Source organism: Tinamus guttatus, unplaced genomic scaffold (assembly GCF_059628265.1).
Source record: "Tinamus guttatus ecotype Peru unplaced genomic scaffold, ASM5962826v1 Tinamus_guttatus_pri_ptg001602l, whole genome shotgun sequence".
Lineage (NCBI taxonomy): Eukaryota > Metazoa > Chordata > Aves > Tinamiformes > Tinamidae > Tinamus > Tinamus guttatus.
In genome coordinates, this window is record NW_028290136.1 from 641476 (window position 1) to 661213 (window position 19738).

The following is a 19738-nucleotide window of genomic DNA, read 5'->3' on the forward strand; positions in this document are numbered from 1 at the left end:
TCTTTTTACTGTCTCTTTTTATAAGTAGGAACTTCACTCATTACTGTGCATTTTATTTGTTTTTTTCTCCTCTTAATTTTGTGTAGACAGATGTTAAATAGCATTTGCATGCTTGAAGACTGAAGTTACTGTCTGTACAGACAGTGCTTTGGGACTTTGATTTGAAGCTAATTCCTTTGTGGGTCTTTATAGTACAGGAAGAGCTATTAATAAAGTAAGATGCAGATGACTAAAAGTCACATTTCTAATGGCGTTTTAGATATACCTGGCTGTGAGCAAACAGTAGAGTCTGCTTCGGTAGGGAAGGTGGGCTGCCCTGGTGGAAAATAGAGGGGGGAGTTCAGCAGTCATAACAGGGGCTTTGGAAAAAGCTTGGTATGTGGTTGGGTCGAGGCCGGATAGTGCTGTTACAGAAGCTGTGCCTGCCCTGCTGTTGAGTTCTCTCAGGTGAGCGGCTCCTGGAGACTGTGAAGGAAAACTTAAAGTCTTCTCGTCCCTGCCCAGTGCAGGCTACCCTCCTAGGTTTCACTGGCAGGGTACCAAGTTGCTGGCTGGGGGCATCTTTCACTGGTCTCCTTCATACTGGTTCAAGGTGTCGGCTGGAGGGCTCCCCTTCCCACCTAGGGGATCACAGAGACCTTCCAGCCACCTGCTGGCCCGTGGGTTTTGTTGTTTGCATCATCCCCTGTCCCGAGGTAAAAGAGTCATGATCACTTCAACGCAGCTCTTATTTGCAATGAATCTCCTTTTCTTCTACCCAGATCTCACTTCAGCCTTTGGCTACCTGGGAAATTTTTCAATATGCGTCATCAAGAGGGAACATACGGAGCTGGACGGTTGCACAAGTGGCTTGGTTGCTTGGGCTCTTCCAGAGAGCTTTGGTCATAAGGTCTTTCAGAGCTTGAAATAGGAAAACTCTGGATGCTAAGGTGCAGTTGATCAAAATGACTTTAAAGGTTATGTAAGAGTAAATGCTCCAGCCTGATCAAGGGCGTTTCTCCAGGCCTACTTTTAGGCAGCTTTGAGGTGGCATGGAATGATGCTCAAGTATTCAGTATGGTTATTTTCAAGTCATTTGTGTTTTTGCTACAGGCAGAAATGAAATACAGTTGGGGAGGGTATAGCAGGGACAGAGGTGATGGTTGAAATCGGTGCTGATTTTGCATTAGGTTTTGAGCAACCATGCTCTGGAATGGGGAACAGAGATAATGTTGGTAGCTCTGGTTCTTCACCCTTCAGAGTAGAAAACTTACTGAGACTTTTGTGCCCGTGCTGCTGTATGTTTAAGCCTTAGGATACAGCACTCTCCATGTGATGTTGATCATCTGTAGGAGCATGCACTGCATTATAAAAAAAAGGAAGTAGAAATGATTGTAAAAATAATAGATAAGATTTCTGATTTTCACTATAAATTTTAGGAGCAAAGTCTATAAAGTCTAAGGAGTCTAAAAAAACAAACAAACTGGATTTTCTGGTTTGCTGAAAAATGAGAAAATTAGACACCTTAAAGTCAATGGGAAAAGATCGTCATTTACAAAGAGATGATTATGATGGCAGTGATGGATGGAATTTCATTTGTGGTGAAAGTTCATGCTTGCTGTTTTGACACAGCTCTGTAACAGTGCAAAATAGCAATAGGAAGATTGAGATCTTCAGTCATCATGTAGTGATAAAATATATATCATGTACATTGCTATGCCAAATAACTTGTGGCTTTTCAACATGTAGGCAATCTGAATTATATTGTGAAACTAAGGAGCTCTCATTTACCAGAAAATTCAAAGTATTCCAAAAGTTTTCTGAAAAGTCTGTATTAGTATAAATAGGATCATCTCACTCAAATTTTATTGTCTAGCAGTTTATTCTGATTTGAATAGCAGTGTTCATATGAGCTCAACAGATGTTTCTTTCCAGACCTGTGGGATCATAAGTACTTTTCCCCCTCCTCTAGGGAGGATAAATTTATTGCTTTCCACTAAGAGCATGTTATCTTTAATGCTTCGTACTAATTTACTTAGCTTCTTATTTGAATAAGAACATGTTTCAGAAAGAGGATATGAACAGACCATTTTAAATATGTGGTTATTTAATTTTTTGTGGAAATTAGTATTCTACTCGTGCTTATATAAAAAAAGATTTTTTAATTAATTGATATAGATTTATGAGAGTTTTATGTCCTTTTAAATAACTAACTGAAAACAGTTTTTCCTTTTGATTTGACTTACCATTCTCACATGGGCTGCTAAAAGATGGCAGAGATGTGTTAGTGCAGTGACAACTTACAAGGGAAAATGCTCGGTCTTTTTGTAATTGTCAAACTTAATGTTGTGCAAATTGTCAATTTGGTTTAAATGGAGTGAAATAAATCAGTTTTAATCCAAACTTTTAATACATTAAAATATTGATAATAGAAGTAAAACAACAACAACAAAGCCTAGGTAATAGTGACACTTTTTATTGCTTTATTAACTTTTTATAAGTTACAAACACTGTTTTTAATTCAAACTTATTCCGTAGATGGCATAATCTTCCTGTTAATACCTAAAATTTGGGTCCATGAGAGCAATTCTGATATTCCATTCACCCACACTGATATACAAATTATTAGTTACCTTAAGGAACAGGAGCTGTTGTAGATATTTTGCCTCCTTGGGTTTCTTCTAGACTTATTTTGAGAAGAAGAATAAATGGCAATACTAGTTGTATAAAATGCATCAAAACTGGCACAGGGAGAAGCTTAGAAATTCTGTATTATCTCAGAGTGAAGGATTGTTGCCTTGTGGAGCTGCATAGAGGAAGCCCTCAGCCCTCACAAGAATTGCTATGTCTTTGGTTTCCTTAGAGTCTTGAGGATGTGAGATCCTTTTTCCCTTCCCTCAGCAGCTCATAGACATTCGAACGTGCAGGTGATCAATATCAGATCAATCTGGAGTTGGAAATGAATGGGAAAACAGTATTCATAAGCATAATAGGAGATGGGGTTGAGGTTTCTTAAGTCTGGGAACAGTGTGGAGGCAAGCCATCGGAAATCAGAGAAATAGGATGCGTTCACATGGTATGGAACAGAAAGAAAAGCATGCAAACCAACAGAACAGAACATTGATTTCAACAGAACATTGATTTTATTTTTCTCTCCCCTATTTATTTATGTTATTGCTATACTTTTTAGTTCCTATTTGGTTGACTAACATATTATAATATTATGTAAACGGAATTTCTATTGCTACACATATTTGTTTGCATCTTTACTCAGCACGATTGACAGGCACAGGATTAGTTTGAATTTGAGGCATTTTCAGTACTGCTCCTGTTTAATCTTTTGCTTTGGGGAAAGAGATGAACTGAGCGTAAAACTCCAGGCTGTTTGTGGTTACTCTGTAGATTTTTTCAGCCTTAAGTATACAGTAAATTATTGGCTTCTGACATCTTCTGATAGTGTGGAAGCCAGGAGAGAAATGTAATTATAATTCATGGTGTCTTATCAACCTTAAATACTCCAGGATTATTTTTCTAACTGGGAAAAATATTTTGTGGATACCTGCTTCTAAGTCTAAATGCCATTACCCACAGATTTTCTTTTTATATTTTATATGCAGACCATGTATTTAAACTACAACTTGCCTGTTTTACTACACATATAATGAGAAATAATGAAAAAGAATATTTATTTATCACTTCCTCTCTCATAAGAAACAGAAGCTTCCGAAACAGCTTAGGAGGAGATATCAAAAGATTCCTTGTCATTGTGGTATAGGCTGCAACACCTGACTTCTCTTTTCAGGGAACAGTACCGTGGTGTCATGGCAGGGGACGCTCAGTTAGTGCTTGGTGTTTTTCTTACAGTCATGTCTTTCTCTCCTGTTTTTCATTGGGTACACAGAAAAAGAGATGGAGATGGTGCTCTTTACTGAAAGCACATGGAGGAACAGCAGGTTCTACTGATCCAGCTATGGGAGGCTTGTCACGCCTTATGGGGTTGGAAAGAATTGGACCTACTCCAGCTCGGTGTTTGGGACTGCTAAATACATCTTACAGTGCATTTCAGTAAACTTGTGCAGTCCTGGGTGGACATTAAGCAACTGATAGTACTGCTGCATTCCAAGTCCTTCCTTTCCCTGCAATATCCAAAATATCTACTCGCAGGTAAACAGCATCCCAGCTGCCCAGCACTACTGTTCGGCAAGGTGACATCCTTTTATTTATGGAAGTGATTGCAGTTGTGAGTGTGCAAAGATATGGCAGGGTTTAGGTTAAAGGGATAATTTGTGTTTCTTTTTTCTAGAGTATATTTTCAGAACTCAAGTGTTAGGTATCAATAGATGTAATGAATAAAACTGTCACTGCAAAAAAAAAAAAACCCTACTTCAAGAATCTGAAGTGATACAGTCACAAAAGCTATTCTCAAAGAAGAGTGTTTCAGAAATATCATGCCATTTTGGCTGTTGTGCCTTATGCCAGTTCCAAAATGCTTACAGACTTGATCATTCTGGAAAAAACAGGAGGCATAGGCTCAGCATTACCTGGTTAAGTAAGTATTTTATGTCTTTGTTTATGGATGAAAGACTGGCAAGGAAATTTTGCAATAGCTGCTTTTAAAAATGCAGTATTTTTACAGGCTACAAAGCACAGGAAATCGAATGTTCTATTTAGGCTGAACAAGGGTTGTTGCTTTATAGTGTGAAGAGTTAAAAACATTCAGAAAATTGGAAGGCCAAGTGTTTTGAGAGAAAGACAGTGAATAGGACAAAATCTGTGGATCACATTTTTCCTACTGATTTTTCATTAAAAACTATTTGCTGTCTATAAGCACAAATAACCTGATAGGTTAGGTTACCTGCATTACTTTGAACAGCTAAAAAAGCCACTTTTGGGAAAAAAATAACAGATAATCAGAGTATTCTGAAATACTCTCCCTATGAAGACAAGCAAACTAGGCCTCAGCATGAAGTGGCATGTATAAACCACCAAGAGTGCACGGCATAAGTAAGGGCAAACCGTGGGGTGCTTTTCCATCTGCTTTGATTTCCCTTTAGTTACTCTTCTCCCATAACACGATGCAACTTTGTTTTGCAGTGTGGCCTCGAAACAGCATTTTAAATCTTTTTGCTTTTAAAGCCTGTGTGGTTCTGGTCTTCTGTGTTCCAAAAGGATGAGCTAAAATTAGGCTTTGAGACAGGGGTATTGTGAGCAAACCTTACGAGAGAAAACCAGATGAGGTGAGTTAGTTGATGCTGACAGGAACAAGTCCCCAAAATCAAAGAGCGTGCTAAAAAAAGGAAGAGATGAATGATTGCAGCCTGTGAGCCTGTCTAAGGGATGCAGTGGCAAGGAGCGCGTGAAGAGATTTGAATTAAAGAGCAGCTCAAGTGCAGGAAAAATGAGGTATTTATTGCTCGTGGTTAGGTACGTGCTGCTCATGGGTATGTCTGATCACAGCATTTGAAGATTCAGTATTCAGAGCTCGCATCACAACGTAAAGAGATCCAATAGAAAAAAAAGGGCCTGAGATCTACTTCTCTCAAAATCAGCATTAAATATGTTGACTGCATATATGAAATAGAAATGAATAGGGCCAACAGTGTCCTCTTCTTCTGCCACGTGGCTGGTCCTGCAGCATTTTTACTGGGTATAGGGTAAAGCATTGTTTTCGTTATATGGAAACCTGGTTTTTCTTATCCATCTCAGCTGAAATTTCAATGTTTTACCAAAATATGGTCCTGATTTCTAACTCTCTCCAGCTACCTTGTGTTTTTGTTGTTGTTGTAAGAGGATTAGAGGAGAGTAGCATAGCATTTGTAGCCCTGATAACAGCAGTTCTCCAATTTAAGCATATATTCCCTGCTGTTTTACTTTTCAGTGCTTTATATTTGTTTATTATACCAAGATGAAGCTTTAAGGAGAGAATAAGGCAGTTCTTGTCTTTAGAAATTTAGCATTCATCTAACATTAGGAGCTATCATCAAACCTTCACTTTATTCCTCTTAGCGTTAGAATTCTTGAAAAAATAGCTATGGCACCCATCAAAGAAACAGCAAACATAATTTTATATTATTGTTCTTTTAAGTAACAGCATGAAATAATGAATGTGGCACACTTTAATTGGTGGTATCCTGTTGATTTCTTGTGAAAGACTTGAATTCTAGTAAAAGCAAGGAACACAAGTTGGTTAGTTCCTATAACATAGTGCTGTTGTCTCGGCAGAGGGAAAAATGCAGCTCAATTGTATATTGAATGGCAGATCCAGTGTATAATAGGTGCTCTGCTTCTATTTTTTACCAAATATCCCCCATGGGATGGATTTTTGACAAGAAAATTATAGGATTGGTGCCCAGTATAAGATTTATGTTGATAATTGAAGCCACTGCTTCTCAGTAAAACATAAATGGAGCTTAAATAACTAGGCTAAAAGGAAAGAAAGATTAAAAAAAATAACATGTAGATATGGCGAAAGATTATAACTTGGTTGTTAAGGCCATTATATGCCCTCCGGCAGTTGTCACTGGGTTTACTGTTAATGCTTGCTGGGTGCCAGTCAACCAATCCAACAACTTTTGTCCCCTTCTGCTTCAAGCAATTTAATGAAATTTTCCAGAGAAAGGTTACTTCATAAAATGCTAGGATAAAAATCTGTTAATGGACAGTTCTGTCATTTTAACTCCTCTAATGTTACCCACTGAAGAAATCTTAAAAGAATAGGAGCATTCCTGAAGTATCCTGAGAACTTGACCTTGCACGTGGGCTTTTTTCTCCTCAAGAATTTTGAGCCTCAGTTTTCAAGAAAGCTTACAGATTTGTAAGGAAGGAGGATGAGCGTACAAAAGAAACCTGAAAGTAATATTTAATTTGCTTTCACTTATATATCATTTCGCTTTTTCACTTATTTTGCATAGCATAATCCATGAGAACATATACATACAATGCACTTAATATAGAGGCAGATTTGGACTTTTGACACAATTCTTAACTATCCGTAAGCATTTTACCTGCAAGTCACATTTGGATTCCTCCTTAAGGATGTGTAATAGTAGCAGTAAGGCGGGGTGGCACAACTGCCTTGTCCTGCAGGAGCAGCTCAGATTCCCCGCTCCAGAGGCTCTCGCGGTTGCTGAAATTACTGCTTAGAGTCTTGCAATATTTTGGATATCTGAACAGAAATCATCAAATCAGAAAGAAAAGTGATAAAATGTTTCCTGGAGTTTAGGAATACAGTCCCCAATACATTACTGCTTATATTGTCTTTTCTCAAAGGACTGAGGAATGGCTGCTTTGCTGGTTGAGTTGCTACATGCTTAATAAACATCAACATTTGCATAAATCTTATTGGACCGCATATAGAATAAGAACATATTTTAACGCAGGCAAGTCATACTACTGGTGATTTGAGATTGCGGAGTTAATGCTAGCTGATTAGTGTGAAATTTAATTTGCACTGATTATCTTGAGGTGAAGGAAATGTGAAATACACTTTACATGCAAGTTCTACATTTCACAATCTTTTCAGTGTATATATTGAAAACAGAACTCTCCCTGGGACCATCCTCTCCTTGTCTCCTTCCCTTTTTCTTTACCAATTTATGGTCTTCTAACCTGCAGTGAATAGATCTCAAATTTCTTCATACTGCAACACAGCTGTTCAAAAACCGTATTATTAATATCAATAAAAAAATGTGGCATTTAAAATTTTAATAATCGGGAATTACTGACCCAGGAGACTAATTTTCTCCATGATAAAATTGTATATCAAGAAAGAGAGAAATAAGGAAAATACTAAATGGAACTGGAGTCAACGATTTAAAAGTCTAAAAGCCTCAGTAGCTGCTTACATGTAATTCAGAATTTTGGGGCATCCACTTTGTTGCCACACGCTCTGTGGCATACACCCATCCAGACCATCATTAGAGGTTTTCTTGCCCTCATCAGCTTGCAGCTAGAATTAGATTCAATTTGAATTTGAATGCTTTTCTAGATGAGCATCTCGGGGGGCTGTAGATTTTCTTTATCCCTGATACTTTCCTCTCAGGTTGGTTTTTATCCAGATTAGGTAAAAAGATAGAAGGAGAGAGTAAAAAAATTATAATGCAAGAAGTTACATGGCAATCCATGTATTTCTGCCTCTTCAGTACTGCTTAACAGAGTCACTAAAGAGAGCTGACAGTACAGGGAAAATAAAGTAACTTTTTAGCACTAGAGATGTTAGACCTACTTACAGGCACTGCGTGAATTCATGGACTCTCCAAAAGGTCGGATTAAGTTGGCTGTGACTTGGTGTTGTACATCAGAGAAGTAGTAGTTTTGACAAATATGGGATAATAACTGCAGAGGTTTTTCATAATTCTGCATCTGCATATGTGTGAACATATGAATATAAAAATTACTGTGATTTAGGAACATGGCAGCTTAGTTCACTAATATAAGTTGCCTTTTGAAAAATGCTTTTGAATTTACTCACTGGGGAGAATCTTGTACCCAGTGAAGTGCATAAAGCTGTTCTGAGATTGTTTCTTGCTTTAACAAAGATGCTAAGAGCCATTCTTACGAAATCCCGGGCTCCAGGATAGTGTAAGCTGTATGACTGTGTGCAGCACTGATGTAATACAAGACCCCGTGTTTCTGTATTTTGCAGGCTCCCGTCTTCGGCAGGAAGACTTCCCGCCTCGAATTGTCGAGCACCCTTCGGATTTAATTGTTTCCAAAGGAGAACCAGCAACGCTGAACTGCAAGGCTGAGGGAAGGCCGACGCCAACCATCGAGTGGTACAAGGGTGGCGAGCGCGTGGAGACGGACAAGGACGACCCGCGCTCGCACCGCATGCTGCTGCCCAGCGGGTCGCTGTTCTTCCTGCGCATCGTGCACGGGCGCAAGAGCAGGCCGGATGAGGGGGTCTACGTGTGCGTGGCCAGGAATTACCTGGGCGAAGCTGTGAGTCACAACGCGTCGCTGGAGGTCGCAAGTAAGTGCAGGCTTTTGGTGCTCGAGCAGCAACCTTGCCGGAAAATGAAGTGTGGATGGCCTCTCATGGAAGATATTGAATTAAAAGCAATGAATGAACCATATGCATAGATTTGCTACATGCCTGTTAATAAGGAAATAGGAAAATAGAAGAGGTACAAATCTAGATGTTTTTATACATTCTCACATATATCTTTTATGCTCCCATGCAGTTATGATTATGTAGTGTTTGTTAGATATTGTATGCTTAAACTCACCAAATATCCATGCTAAATTGAATCCATTATAGAAGACAAGAAAATTATGATTTGATCTATCAGGGTACATTTGGAATTGTTGCATGAATAAGCACTAGAAAAAAGTAATGGCAGGTGTACAAACACAAAATGACCTTTTTTACTCAGGAAGAAGTGGCCTACAAATTATCTGTCTGGTTATAAGTATTTGGCTGAAGGAAGGAACCGTCAAGTATGTTGTCACGTCACCTTGTTAGGCTTATCTCTTCCTGTATTCCTTTTAAGCTCTATTCATTTTAGAGGAAGAGAGTGTACATGAAAGGGTTTCACGCATTCATAGGCTGTGACTAGGTTAAAAAAATAAGTTTTGAATACTTAAATACAAGAGGAATTCTTCCTATCCAAAAGTTAGGGGTCTATTTTAGGTTTTATAGATTTCCTCTCTGATCTATGGCAGTTCATCTGATGCTGTCTTGAAGATCATCTGATGCTGTCTTGAAGATCTGTCTCAGAACTGGAGGAATTACTCTCTCAAAATACAGGTCTCTCTCCATCCAGCTGAACAAAGCATCTGTTGGAAACTAGCTCTGACTAGACTCCCAACTTTACACAAGTAATGTTAGACACCAGTAGTGAAATTTATTTCGTTTTAGAAAAAGATTGAGCTGAGGAGCTAGATTTTCTTAACTGCTACAGGAGTCTACAGAAGAAGACTGGGGTGCTGGACATTTGTTTGAGGCCTTTGCCTAGTTGCACCTACACTCTCCGAAAATCCCAAGTGCTTTCTTAATGTGTATACCAGAAAGACCTCAAGCATCGCATGCAGCACAGTAAATACACCCCATTAAGATCTGTGGCCACAAAGTTTCCTTGTTAGTGTTTTTTTTGTTGATAAGAATAATTGGTGCATGAATAATTGAAAATATACTTATCCAGTAAATGCATAAACTATTTAATTCAGTTCTTTTGAGGACTTTTATTGATCAGTTGCTCAGAAATGTTGGGTACCATGTCCTATAGGTGTAGTTTTGAGTGGACATTGATGGTGAAGAAAATCAGATTTTATCTTACTGCTGTTATTTCCTTTTAGTACTCCTCATTGAGCCTTAAAATGAAATTTAAGGCTCTGTCCATGCTTACTTATGTTCTTGGGTTTGTGAAGTACCTCAGAGAAGTCTTTGAAATTTGTGCAGTATTGCTGTATTTTCCGTATTTTTTTGCCAAAACCCAGAAACACGAGGTAAGCCCCGGCTGCCAGTCCAGCATTGCCAGTGTCAATTTACCCGTTGGGTCACAAACACATTTAGACACTCTGTCTTAAGTCATCGTGATGCGATTACAGTAAGAGTCTTCCTGCCAAGGTCTGGGTGTGTATGTGAAGCACCAATATCACCAGAAGGTGCCTTAAGTGCCTCTGCCAATACTTAAGAGAAAAACAAAAGATGAGTATCTTCTAACTGGACTTCAAATGTTTGCCACCTAATCAGTAGAACAGCAGTAAATTGCTAATCCACTTCAAAGCGACCCTCTTATTGAAGGGTAGTCTCAGAAACTTGAAATGCAGTCAGGATTTGCAAGGCTTTTTTCATTTTGAAAATACCCACACTGTTGTAAGGGAAAAGAATCACTATCTTTGTTTGGAAATGGGGTTTCGAAGTCTGTAGCAGTGTAATATTATACAGTTTTAATTGTATCCCAGCAGATTATAGTCAAAGAATTTTAAAGGAAAAGGTAATGATATGACAATGCAAAAGCACCAACATATTTTAAATAGCACAGAAGAAGTGAGAAACAAGGAAATAATTGAAGGCTAGTGGAATAAATTTACATTAAATTCAAAATCTATGGAACATAGATATAATACTATCATATTATTAGGCTCTAGTTACATTCTAGTGGTTTGCAACAAATCAACAAACCATTTTGACTAGCTTCCCAGTGCACCCTTTTTTGCATGCCACAGTGTTGTCATAAAAATTTGCTGCTTTAGAAAGATTGTGTTCAAGTTTAATTTTTGTGTGTTTATCCAGTAAAATGGCCTTTATTTGATATCTGTTTAGGAAATACAAAAGATCATTTAGTGTACTCCTTTGGTTGTGCTTTGATACTGTAAGTGTAACCAGAAGACTGAAAATCATGAAAAATAAGAAAGCAAATCTTTCCATGCACTGGACTTTTCAGGCTTTATAATGTTATAAGGAATTCATCACCTCATTTTCATTCCCCCTTGTTGCAGCCACTTCAGTTGGATGACTTCAGTGCTTTTGCTGTTCAGTTCATGTGCAGATATGACTTCAGATTCAGATAAATACTACGAACAAATTTTCCCAACTGTTATTTCTTCATAGAGTTCATCTTCTAAGCAGCTCCAGAGAAAACCTTTGAGACATTCACAAAAAATAATTTATTGTCTATGGAATAAACTGGATGTATAAGCCTTTTCTTTATAGTGTGTGTAGATTCTCTAGTTGCAAACAGGGAATTGAAGAGGAATCTCAGAAAGCTATAAAAGTTTTTTGAAATGCAAAAATATTAAAAGTAGGTTTTGTCTTCTTGAATATATGTGTATTTTAAGAGCTTTAGATGTGGTATCTACAACTAAGGGGACTAAAATCCTCAGTAACTGTGGAACACAATGGGAGGAAGAAGTGTTCCTTCCCCTTTTTTTTTCTCCTGTTCATCACCCTTTCTTTGGTGAATGGGCTATGGTGTGCATCCCATCTAATGCAAAGCATGCTGCATTTTCTTCCACAGATGTACATCTTTGTTGTGACAGTGTAATCCAGGCTGAATAATGCCGAACAAGATCTAAATGCTATTTATTTTCAGCAAACTGAATTAGAGACATCTTTCTCTTACTCTGCTTCTTATGGCACTTCCAAAAAGCAAGAAGATCCCATGTGTCCACTTAGGATACTGTGGATTTGTTATATCCTCTCCATGATGTTTTTTCCCCCAGTAAATGTTTTTTCCAGGTGTATTTCCTGTAGTTTCCATGACTATTTCCTTGAAGCCGTGCTGCATCCCCCCGTTAGAATAAAAAGGCCTGAAAAAACAAGATGAGCCTTCTGATGGCGCAGTGGTATCTTTCTTAAATCTGCCAGAGTGTTACTTAAACACACACAGGCTGCAGTCTGTTCGGTTGTGTTACTGGGACTGTAGCTTTCCCTAATCAAATAGCTAGCCACTTGGTATTTTGAGAATTAACATTTCCCAGACACTTTAGAGACTAGTAAAACTATCCTGAGCTACACAGCCTTGTGAAATGTAGCTGGGTAATTGAATATTGCATGACATTTTCTGTATAATTGAGATCTGTAAGATCTTCATAAATGGGATGGATATAAATTTGCATAAATAGGAGCCCAGCAGAAAGCTGAATTACAAGACAATTAAATAAAGAAGGAGACATAACTCCTGCTTAGTTTGGGGATTTTTTTTTTCTTTTTAGCCGACCGGTTTCATCTTTATCTGAAACGTTAATCCCGGTGAATTTCTGAAACGGAACTACTGGCTGTATCTTCTAATGTAATCTGCAGTAGATTGGAGCTCCAGCGCTGTAGTCCAAACCCGCACATGGTGGGACAATCAGATAAGACTGTAATCACCCTTCACAGCCTTATACCACTGCAGGTCTGTTTGCCTCCCTCTTCTTGACTTCCTGAACTCAGCCTTTTGATCACGGGAGACCTCCTTAAGTTAGCGTCGTGTTTTGTTTTGGAGGAATGTAACTGGTTTCGGGTTCCTGCCTATGAGTGACACATTCCCCAGTGGGGAAAGGTCCTAAAGAACGTGGTAAAGGGCCTGTCCCTGTGAGAGTGCAAGTGGGCAGTTCTCGCTGTAAATGTCAGCTTTTACAGGCGGGAGTGTAAGCCAGAGCTACTTGTGCTTCTCCGGGTAAGTGCTGGAGACAGTGTTCTGGCCATCCCATAAACAGCTGGGAAGCAAAAGTCTTTTTTCACTCGACAAAAGAAGCAAAAGCAGTTCTGGAGAAGCAGAAGTGTTACTCATGAACAGACTGGAAAGTGGCCGCAGCTGCTTCAGGTGCTTGAGTCGCTGAAGGTTGTCTGATGAACAGATGCGCCTGATCAAGACCACATTCAGTTATGGCCATGTCATAGGTTGCTTCAGGATTTAACTTTTCCTGTTACCCCACAAGTACTCTTTTCTGAGGGAAGTGAGGAACGTCTTGATCTTGCAGGTATCTGTTAGGTACCATCATGTAGAATCAAGAGCTGCAACAATAACTGTAAGCTTGTATTCTTCATTCTGTCTCACCACCCTAAAGATCTGGGAGATCTAAAGGAATGTCGAGTAGGAATGAAGTAGGAATTGGTAATAGCTGTAAGTCACTGACTTCATGAGTCGTTACTGCAGATTATGTTTCTTTGAGAGAATATCTTTCAGTTTTGATCTGAAAGTTGTAGGGTAACTGTAATGAAAACAACTTTATTTTCCATTGACGTATTTTCCATGTCGTCCATTGACGCTACCTTTTAACGCAGGAACAGGGTACCCTACAGTACCTTATACTGAGGAAGCTATAGGATATAGAAGTTGGCTGACACATTTGTTGCAATTTGCATTGGCAAGCATTCCAAGTACTCTCCGTGTTAATTTCCATGAAAAACAGCCCCATCTCTGCAGTGGTTCTGAAACACTAATGTCCTTCTCACAGAGGCATTTTTGGGGGATATTGTTTTCAAAGAGTTGTGCTATGTTCTTCGTGTACTGAATGTACTGTATGTGCATAGTACTATATGTCCTGTGTTAGTGAGCATGTCCTCCGGCTGCTGCTGTGCAGCATCGTTCTTTAAAGCTAGCTGAAATTAATGAATAAATTGCAAATTTTGTTACCTGAGCTATCACCTTTAACTGATGGTCAGTACTCAGTCAAAAACTTATTCATTCTCTTATTTATAATGAAGACGACCCTCATTTTTAGGAGGCTCTTACTAAGCTCCTGTGTTCTTTCTTACTGTGCTGCTGCACCGTGATGGAGTCTGCAACCTCCTTCTGTAGGCCAGTGAGTCATCAAATTGTTCCTGCCAAAATGTCTATCCTTTCATCCCAAATTAAAAAGCAAATATTAGTATCACTGCTGTATCACTTTCCAAAGCCTGCTGCTGAGGCGGTTTCATGTGCCTTTCAGATGAAAGGCAGGCATGTAAATAGAAAGATTGGGTTGTTTGCCTGCTTTCCTCCTGAAGTTTCAAGGCAAAAGTACATAAAAAGTGAAGCTGTGCCCACGAGTAATGGCATTAACAAAAGTTGCTTGAGTCAATAAAGTTTTCATAGTAATGCTGTTGGTAATGCTTCTTAAAACATTTATCAGTGGTAGGTTTGCCTTGAAACTATTAGTCTGCAGCTGTGACAACAACTGAGAGTTCAGCTTGCTGAAAACAGGCTCTGAAGCATGTTTTAAAAAACAAGGTAAGGTAATTTAGGAGAAATCTCTGCGCAACTGTGATATCAAAGTTGCTTGTAAATGTGCTGCTTTTCCTAGTGCAGTCACCTGTGGGAGAGAAAAGTCAAAGCAATTATTTTAGCTACTTCATATAAATTCAGGTTTATCGGTTGTCTCCGCCATTACAGTCAGTTGAAGAACAGCGAGAGTTTGAATGTCAGCATAATCCTTTAAGGCATCTGCCTAATTCTTAAACACAGAGACTCATTTTTTTCTCTATAGTTATTGTACTTCCTTTATAAGCCTCCTGACATGCAGAACTGGATGCATTTTTAAGGAACATTAGAAACTCCTGCTTAAATATCACTGCGACGAAGCCTGTTGGCCAAACGAGCTTTGAGAATGCATGAAAAAAGGTGTTGAAATGAGAAGATACGTGTATGTATTTGTGTCCGTTTTTCTTTCTCTCTTTTTGTCTCTCTGTATGTATAGTACAGTAAACACTTGGGAAAGATGCAGTGATGCTGCATTCCTGCAAGACTGAGAAGTGAAACACTTTCTTTGTTACATTAAAAGTTGCTGGACGAGAAAAATGTTCTGAACAGCTCCGATGCTCTGTCTTACATGCATAGTTTGGTCTACCTTAAATATAAGAACTCAAATAAAAACGTTAAAATCCAAATTTTCTTCATTAAACAAAAATGGTGTAGTCACATATTCAGGCCTAATGAAAACAGTAGATGCTTTACAACTTCCATTAAAAAAAAAAAAAAAACTTACCCAGTTTTACCAGTTTTATTTACTTTTGCTTGTAAAATGTAGAATGAAAGACAAGAAATTTCTAATTCAACCTCTCTAAAGCAGTACTGGTCTTATATTTCTATTTTATGCTTTTAATAGGTACGGCTCATTTAAATTTCTACTGTTAAACAAAGAAAAAGAAATGGTAAGGAAATGTGTATGCACAGAAATCTGATATTGCAGCAAGGGCGGATCCTTAATTATTATGGCTATTATGGTACTCAGATTCAATGATATTACTATTACATTGGTAATCCTCGTTCATGGTTAGAAAAATTGACCTTCTGTGAGCCTTCACGACTGTCATATAACCTGTTTAAAGATAAAATAGCAATGCTTAAAAAGATTAAAGTGTTTGAAAGTCGTAGCATGGTGCAAAAGAAAAAAAAATATTTCAGCAAATTCCAAGTGCGAACAAGATTTCCTTTGCTGGATCGAAATAGTGCATAATTTTTAAACATTTTCAAGTAGAAGAGTCCTGACATGTCAGGGCTGTGCATTGAATCTCTGTGTCATGTTGCCAGTGAACAGAATTTATCCTTATGCTAGAAATCCACATATGCCCTGTGTCAGATTTCAGATAAGGTGGCTGAATCAATTTAAGAAGATTTCGTTTGATGAAATCAAGATAAGAAATCTGATGTTTGTCCCTAAATTAGACCCTTTCCTATTATTTCCCTCCCCAGACATGTCAAAACAAGTTTTTGAAGGAATGTATATATGGCCAGAGAATTTGTCATGGCTCTTTCGTATCGCTTAGTCTTCACTGTAACGTAGCCTTCAGTATGCATTAGGTTCATTGTTTGAGTTTTAAAAACATATCATCAAAAGCTTTTAATATGATTTTAAAAGGAATAAAAATGGCATACAGTCAATGCAGGTGCCTTCTTATCATTAAAAACACTTCAAGCTCCTTTGAATTTCAAGGAATAGAGATAACCATCCCGTGGAGAGGATGGTTTCATCAGCATTATCATTAATTAATGTTGATAAAAAGAAATATCCCCTGTTGTTCTGAAATTCTTTTGGCAGATGAAGAAAAGGTTGCTGCAGAATCTTAAAGATCAGCGATGACTTATCTATGGTTCATTTTCCTGTGTTATGCTGAATGAGCTGTTCAGTTAGCTGGAGATTTCATTCTCTTTTTTCATTAATCTTATACAAGGTAGGGTCTCTGTGAGTAAATATTAGCATTATTAGCTGCAAATGGTGCAAGAATTTCAAAATTCAGACCATTCGGTTTTTGTAAATGTTTTATATTTTAAATGATCCCTAATGTGCAGCCACTACCATTTTGAAAAGAATCAAGCAGAAAATGGGTTGCTCCTTTTCATTTGCATGACAATGAATTTGTTTTGGAAACCATTTTGGAACCATTTTGGAATTTCCATGATGGGAAATACTCATGGCCTCCGAAAATTATGCCCTTTCTTTTAACCAAGCCATCAGTTCTTTTCCTCATTGAAAAGAAGAACTAAATATGTTGCAGGCAATCAGCAAAGCTTTTGTTCTAGTAGGCAGTATCATGTTAGTGTTGGAGGGAGCTGAGGAAAGCCGCACAGTTTATGTGCTGTTGTGCTCGGGTTCTGTGCAGGCGCGTAGGCTTCGCGTTGGTGCGTATGGATAGTGCTGGTGTGCTGCCTGTGCTGACAACAGCTACCTGCTTTACTAGATTTCCACATTTCTTAATAAAAATATTTTAAGAGTTTTGCAGTTAGAAGTTATGGTAACGTGCCTTTATTGACTCACTAAAACAGCTACAGCTGAGTTTTAGCATTTTTGTCTGTGCTTCATCCTCTTTGCAGGCGGCCAATAGCCGCTTCCTCTGGTGCACACTGCATTAGCATGTGCTAAACACAGGAAAAGAAATTATTGTCTATTTAGTTATAAAAAAGGCAATATACAGTGAGTAAAGCTGCTGTTTTTTAGAACTATTAAGAAATATAGAAATGGAATTTAAAATATTCTAATGAGGATAGGAATATTTTATTAGTACAAAGTGCACATAAGATTCCTTTTGGCCTTAAAGATGTCGCCTCCATGAAAATTGTCTGAGATCGAGTCCATTCCTTTGCATCCAAAGGAAACAGTCCCCCACTGGGGGCAGTTTAGGTTTAGTTAGTCCCTTGGGGGTGTTTTGGTGGAACGGGAGCTCCTGGCAAGCCAAGTGCTTGCTCCCTTTTTGTTTCTGCTTCCCCCACAGCTGATCTGTCGGGATGATGTAGGATTCTTGCTGCAGCACGGAGCAGGCCGCAGGCCTGGGCCCTGCTCGGCGGAGCCGTGTTACGGCCCTGGCTACGTGAGGCGCTTTGCAGTCGCTCACAGTAAAGGCCCAGATGTTGCACACTTTATGTTGTTGCTTTTTGCAGGGCAGGGCCTCACATGGAAGTCATGTGCATGACTTTTGTTTCAAATGCGCAATTCAGTATAACAGCCTAGCTTCAGGATATCACAAATGGTTTGAGGTAGTTTTGAGCTTTTTGTTTTATAATCTGTGAAAAGATGATTTTTTTAAGGCCACTTGGATGGCATGGGAGGGAGAATAAAACCAACATAAAACCAACAGTTGTTTTTTTGTTTTTTAATGGTGGTTAGGGAAGATTTGATCGAGTCTGGGTCATACTTAAGATATAAACAATCTTTGTAAAGGAAAGTGGCTTATCATGCTTATGGGATGATCATGCTACGCAGAGCATTATCAAATTAATTTTTGCAGTGAGGGATGAAGTGGTGTACAGATTTAAAAAAAAAAGAAAATTTGATTGGAAATGCCTTTGGTATGGTGGAGCATCGATGTGTAATCTATTCTTAAAGGAAAATAGTCTAAAATACAATTTTTATATATTTGGGAATGCATAAGAGAAAATTTTAAGAACCCAAATGTCATATTGTCTGCGTACTTAAAATTAGAGTTTTATGACTTTTTATTGTTCCATGGAGATGACTCAAAGCCCATGTTATTTATATCTCTCTTGTTAGATCTGAAATGCTAAGATTTGTTGTATTTTGGAATCTGAGTAAGAGAATCTTTATTGAGGCTCTATGTCAGTGTAATATTTGATTTATAACTAATTCCATAGACATGGAAGTTCACAGGTAGTAGATAAAAATGATGCAGATGCAAGAAATGAGAGCTTTTTCTAAATGGTGATGCATTTGAGACTTAAAATTGCTTGGAAAACAGAGCATTTCTAATGAAAGACTGCTATTCATGCCAGGAATTAGAAGCATATACTGATTTGTCACCAAGGAAATTAAGATGGATAAAATTCCCACTATTGCTGACAGAAATGCAGATAATATCCAGGCTAGAAGATGAAACTGGCTTAGGTGGTGTCTGTGCATTTAGTTTTTTACCAGTATGAGCTAGAATGAATTTGTCAGTATAGTAGAAATTATGTGAAAAAATGGGCTTGGATTATTGGGCACGTCTGTTGCATGTATCCTCTTAACAGCAAAGAAAAGGCAAATTGCTCATTCTGCAACACAGAAGCGGATACTGTAGCTCTTTTTCCACCTACATACTTCTAAGCAAACACTGTTTGAATAGTCTCGCTTTGATTTATGGGAATAAGGGCAGGAGAAGCGCATCAATATAAGATGAATGTGATAGGTCTTAGTCTGTGTAGTGCCTTAAGGATGTTGTTTAATTTCTATATTGTTTGAGTAATCGCACTTACTTTCTGTTAAGGCAGTAAATTCTGCAGTATTTCTAGGTTTGTTTATTTTTTACAGTTAAGAAATAAGGCATGCAGGGTATAAATTTGTAATTTGTTCACATCCTGTATATTCCAAGCAAAAAGACCTATGGCCCTGGTGACCTATGGAGTAGTGTGGGGTGTCAAGGAAGAAGAGAATTTTAGAATAGTTTATTTCTGAAGAGACATTGAATGGACTAAGGCTTCCAGCTCTGAAACAGACTGATACAAGATGTGGTAGCTGTAGTAGTTGTTATATATGGCATTTGGAAGATGAACAGGAGAATCCACTATTGCTTGTATCAGGCAGTGAGTGTATTTAATAAAACTAGCAGGCAGAAGTTTAATGATGAGCAAGAATGAAGTACATTATTGACCTGGGGAATTCAAGGCCGTAGAATGTGGCCCAAATGTTATCAGTGGATTCAAGAAATAATTAGATAAAATCATATAAGAGAAGTCCATGAAAGTACATGTCAGTCACAGAATGCACTGAAGTTATATGGGATGTCCTTGCATTACTCTGTATTTCAATATCCTTGCTGTCTGATGTTACCTTTTTCTGCCAATATTAGGGCGAAATAATAGCTTAGATGGACCCTTTGTCTGACCCATGAAAGCTCCTCCTGTGGCTTTATATCTTGCAA

At 38.3% G+C, this 19738-nt stretch overlaps 1 protein-coding gene across 1 annotated transcript in view; it reads left to right on the forward strand.

The window, feature by feature from the left end:
• The window catches only part of ROBO1 (roundabout guidance receptor 1), a 498318-nt gene that overhangs the window by 229839 nt on the left and 248741 nt on the right, over positions 1 to 19738 (forward strand). The window contains exon 3 of the mRNA XM_088539356.1: positions 8624 to 8950. Within this exon, the coding sequence (XP_088395482.1) occupies positions 8624 to 8950 (327 nt within the window). The remainder of the gene's footprint in view (positions 1 to 8623; positions 8951 to 19738) is intronic.